Source organism: Centruroides vittatus, unplaced genomic scaffold (assembly GCF_030686945.1).
Source record: "Centruroides vittatus isolate TY-2023 unplaced genomic scaffold, ASM3068694v2 contig_281, whole genome shotgun sequence".
Lineage (NCBI taxonomy): Eukaryota > Metazoa > Arthropoda > Arachnida > Scorpiones > Buthidae > Centruroides > Centruroides vittatus.
The window spans coordinates 135,980-141,113 of NW_027121787.1; the positions used below are offsets into that span (position 1 = coordinate 135,980).

At 34.0% G+C, this 5,134-nt stretch overlaps 1 protein-coding gene and 1 long non-coding RNA gene across 2 annotated transcripts; one reads left to right on the forward strand and one right to left on the reverse strand.

Annotated features, from left to right (window-relative positions):
- Positions 1 to 1,864: 1,864 nt before the first annotated feature.
- On the forward strand, positions 1,865 to 2,911 carry LOC136972124 (uncharacterized protein F54H12.2-like). The gene has a single exon (XM_067266673.1). It carries the CDS (start codon positions 1,865 to 1,867, stop codon positions 2,909 to 2,911), a length of 1,047 nt encoding a protein of 348 aa, XP_067122774.1.
- A 1,102-nt stretch (positions 2,912 to 4,013) lies between these two features.
- Positions 4,014 to 4,733, reverse strand: LOC136972127 (uncharacterized). The gene is made up of 3 exons (XR_010880289.1): positions 4,717 to 4,733; positions 4,595 to 4,648; positions 4,014 to 4,529 (listed from the first exon to the last, which is right to left on the reverse strand). It is a non-coding gene; the product is annotated as an uncharacterized lncRNA (long non-coding RNA).
- Between the last annotated feature and the right edge of the window lie 401 nt (positions 4,734 to 5,134).

Genomic DNA, 5,134 nt, shown 5'->3' on the forward strand with positions numbered 1-5,134 from the left:
TAATAGTTTTCATAGAAGTATCGGGATGGCTCCATCTGAAGTTAGTCTTTTGCATTACGGTTCGATTTTTGATAGGCTGTACGGTATAAAAAGGAAAAGTAAATTTAAATTTAATATTGGTGATTTAGTTCGAATTTCGAAAATACGTAAAACATTTAGTCGCGGATATCTGCCGGGCTGGACGAAGGAAATATTTGTTATTCACGACCGATTTCTATCACATCCTCCGACTTACGTATTAAAAGATGCGAATAACGAGATTCTAGAAGGAAGGTTTTATACCGAAGAATTACAAAAGGTAACAAAATGATGCAATCAGATTTTTTCGTGACGCTGATAAGTAATGCAAGTATGGACCTGTTTCCGGGGAATACGCAGTCGCATTTCACGGTGAAAATGAGTCCTCCTATTAATTTACACGGAAATTGGACCGTCGGTCTTGCCGAAGCTATTATTCCGAGAAACTGGTTTAATATATCTAATCATAATAATCAGTATATTGTGACGATCGAAGAAAGCGTGAAAGAAGAAGACGAGCCTTTGCCGGATAAATCATATTTGATTCCATTAATTTCTATTAAAGGCGATAAAACTGAATTGTTTGATATAATAAATTCGAACATAGTTAGTCTAACAAATTCTAATTTGGCAGAATTTATTTTCGATAAAAATAATCAAACTGTGGATATAAATATAAAAGACGAGCACGAGTTATTTATCACCGTAAAGGATTCGTCGAAATTACTTTATATGCTAAACTTACCTAACGAAGATACTGTATTAAGGGGTAATTCGACTCATAATTTTCGACTGTCGACTCAGGACTACTCTAACGAATATTTTAATTTAGTGGAGAAAAATAGAAAGAGAGAAGTAATTAAGAAAGTTTATAAAGACGAAAAAATCTTTATTCCTATCGGATTATACTCGTCTCCCGAAAAATTTCTTAGCATTTTTAAGTATATAAAACTGGCATTGCTGCCTAATAATAAAATTATTTTAAAAGTTCCGTGGAATATTTCTGTAGAATTTGGAGATGAATTGAAAGATTTTCTCGGATTTACGGCTACAAAATTTCCACCCGGCGAATATATAAGTCGCTATCCCATCGAAATGTCGGCAGGAATTTCGGAAATTTTTATTTACTCGAATATTATTTCTTCTCATCACGTAGGAGATATAACAGCGCCGTTATTAAGAGTTATACCCGTTATGGGCACGAAAGAAGATCAGATAGTCAAAGTTTATTCCAAACCTTTGTATTTTCCTATTAGGAAAAATTTTATCGAAACAATCGAAATCGAACTGAGATCTGCGAGCGGAAAAGAGATAGTCTTTTTCGGAGGAAAAACAATATTAATTTTATCTTTTAAACAGTTATAAATACCTGTTAGTTTAATATCTAGCATTAGTTTGTCTTTAAGAAGTGCAAAATGAAGCTCGATCCAAAAGCTTGTATAAATTACTACTGTAATCAAGCAGGAGGTACGTTATGGACTCCCGATTTATATTTGAGGCAACATTTGACGGGACGAGGTTATTTTGCGGGGCCTCAAATTCAGCGAGGGTATGGATTCTTCGCCGATCTTTTTAGAAAATCAGTACCGATTCTGGGCCGAATCGGATCGTATCTGGGGCGCAAAGCATTAAATTTTGCGTCGGGTGTTGGATCGGACGTAATTGCGGGGAAATCATTTAAAGAATCGGCAAAATCGCATCTAAAGGATATTGGCTCTGAAATTAAAGATGATGTAGTTAAAAAAGTGCAAGGCGGATCGGGTATAAAACGAAAGCGACCGAAGAGACTGAAGCAGACGCAGAATAAAAGACGGAAAGTACACGATATATTTTCGGAATAAGAAAAATGGACCCGAATTCCTGCCCCTGCACCAAAAGCGAGCTCGACTTATTTAGCACCGTTTCGACGCAACTGGCCATCGACAATACTACAGAAGTTATTGTTCATCCCGTAGCAACAATATCGGATAGCCGTGCCCCGATAGAATTTTACATATCCGGTTCTGGCGAAAATTATATCGACTTGCATTCGATTTATCTCCACGTTCAAGCAAAAATTATTAAAAACGACGGAACGGACGTTTCTGCCGAAGAAAAGGTCGCACCTGTTAATTATTTTTTAAATAGTTTATTTTCTCAATGCAGCGTGTTTTTAAATGATAAACAAATAATTTCGCAGACTAATTACTGCTACCGATCTATTTTAGAAGCATTATTATTTTATTCAAAAGATGCGCAGGAAACTTTTTTAACGAGCGCATTATTTTATAAAGATACTGCGCAATATATGGACTCGTTAGACGATAATAATGAAGGATTGGCTAAAAGATTTAATATTGCTAAACAAAGTAAATTAATAGATTTAATCGGAAGGCTTCATATCGATTTGTCTAATCAACCTAAATTGTTAATTAATAACGTTGATTTAAGAATTAAATTAGAAAGATCTAAAGACGATTTTGCTCTAATGTCTACCAGCAATAATTATAAAATAATTATAAAAAACGCGTCTTTAAAAATTAATAAAGTAGACGTTAGTTCGTCTGTTCAAATTGGAATAGAAAAAGCGCTGCAAACAGGCATCATAAAAATGCCGTTTCGAAGAACGGATGTAAAAGTTTTTACCCTAAGTAGCGGAATACAATCTACTAATATCTCAAACGCCGTAATCGGCCAGCTGCCTTACAGAATGACTATCGGACTAGTTTCTAATACCGCATTTAATGGAAATGTAAAATATAATCCTTTCAATTTTAAAAATTACAATTTAAATTATATATGTTTATTAAAAGACAACCAAATGTTTCCGCCTCAACCATATTCTCCGAATTATGGAGGCAGACGCCTATGGAAGGAATTTTATATCATTATTCGAAGATATAGGATGTATTAATCACCATAAATATACTAACATATCTTACAAAGAGTATAAAGACGGATATACTCTCTACAGTTTCGACTTAACACAGGATCGAGCCGCCTCCGAATCACATAAGAGTATAAATCAAATAGGAAACATCTCAATCGAATTTAAGTTCGCAACGGCATTACTAGAAACTGTAAACGTTATTTGTTTACTCGAATACAATAATACTCTAGAAATCGATGCTTCGAGGACTGTTTTTGTCGATTACTAATGAACACCGTCACGCTGTGGAGGCTCGCATCCAGCGATCCGAAAATAAGAGAAACTTTTGGAGGAGTTTTTGCATCGGATGATTTACCTGTTTGCATCGCTAAGTATAAATCGTATATAATTAACTTAGACGAAAGAAATAAACCCGGAACTCACTGGATATCGGTATTCTTTGACGGAAAAATCTGTTTTTACTACGATAGTTATGGGATTAAGCCATCGAAACAGAATATAATAAATTTTATAACACGCAATTCTAAAACTTGTTGCTGGAATAATAACGTTCATCAGAGTTTATATTCGACGAATTGCGGCTATTTTTGTTTGTATTTTCTATATAAAATGAATAGAAACCAATGTTTAAACGAATTAAGTAAAACGGATAAAGTCTATAACGACGAATTTGTACAAAACTTTGTTAAACACCGTTTGTATTTAGCGCGCCCACTTACTGTAACGTATAACCAATGCTGTAATTCAATGAAAAATAATAAAAGCATTTAAAGTGTAAAAAAATTGCTTTATTTTTTCAAAAATAAATTACAGGTGGGGGTATTGCCATATATCTGTAAATAAAAAAACCCGAAATTAAAAAATAAATATAATATTATTTACCGATTTTTATATAAGAATAAAATATATTTACTGTGTTTAAACATGTATGTCTTATACGAAAAAACATCGCACAGAGGACAGTGGGCGATAAAACGGGTATGGTCCGTACAGATGTTTAATAGCGAGGCACCATCCTGCGGCCGACGACATTCATGCGGATAACCCATCCTGTGAATACTACACACCGTTTCTTTCGTCCGTTTTTTGGGAGGAGGGCAGTTGTGAGGGTATTTTTTTAGGTGGTTTGGGCATGGAACCCTTATGTCGGAAGATTTCGGCACGCCGAAATCTTCTAGATCGAAGTATGGTATATACACGTTATAAATTTCACTCGTTAAATCTAAAAAATTTTTTTCAATTTTCCCTCCCTTATAATAAAAAATTTTATATTTTAAAAATAAATCATATAAAATTCGACAAACATTTTCACTTTTCTCCCACTCACCAAAAGGCCCTTCTTCGTATGCTAAATAAAGACCGTGTAAATGGTTGCCGAATCTTACATTTTTTTGATTAGAAAAATTTAACCACTCGAAAATAATATTTTCATTATAAAAATTAATTATATCGAATTCGTTCCAATTGCAAGCCACATACCCAACCTGACGACATAATGTATCGAACGCAAGACCCATATCCTTGATTGTAAATACCTCAAAATCTATAATTACTCCTATATTACATTTCTCCTCCTCCCTCGTATAGAAACGGTGTGGATGCATAGTCATCCACGCAGGATGTGAATCTATCCAGTCGTAATCTAATTTATATAAATATATATTATATAAAGAATAAAGAAAACCTTGTTTTTATTTTAGTACTCACATTTAAAATCGCAAGATCCATCGCGGACTGCAGGTATAGCAGAATTTACATTATCTAAAATATTTCTTTTTTTAAAAAAATATATTAATTAAATGTAGATATATATATAAAAATATACTTACAAGCCATCTTCTAGCTGGATGTTTCGAGTTTGATAGAAACTTCTGAGTTCCGAGCGGTATTTATACAAAATTCGAGGGTATAAAAAACTTTCTAGCAACCGAGATCGTTTTCCTTAAACTTTCTAGAGACGTCGAAAATAAATTAGAGGTTTATAATCTATGCCGACGGGTTGCTGAAGGGGTTATGAATGGCACAGTTAGATTATTTTCGCTGTCGACACGACGCAGTTTCCCGCTCAAAAATAAATTAAAGGGTTATAACCTGTGCTAACACAACACAGTTAAGTCGCAGAAATTTGCTGAAGGGGTTATGAATGACCCGGTTAGATTATTTTTCCTATCAAAAATGCTAACACGACGCAGTTTCCTGGTCAAAAATAAATTACGAAATTAGTTTGTCACTTTTTCCGCGTCAGAA

Bases quoted from the DNA above. Each gene is read 5' to 3' on its own strand.
- LOC136972124 (XM_067266673.1), top strand. From the start codon at position 1,865: ATGGACCCGAATTCCTGCCCCTGCACCAAAAGCGAGCTCGACTTATTT.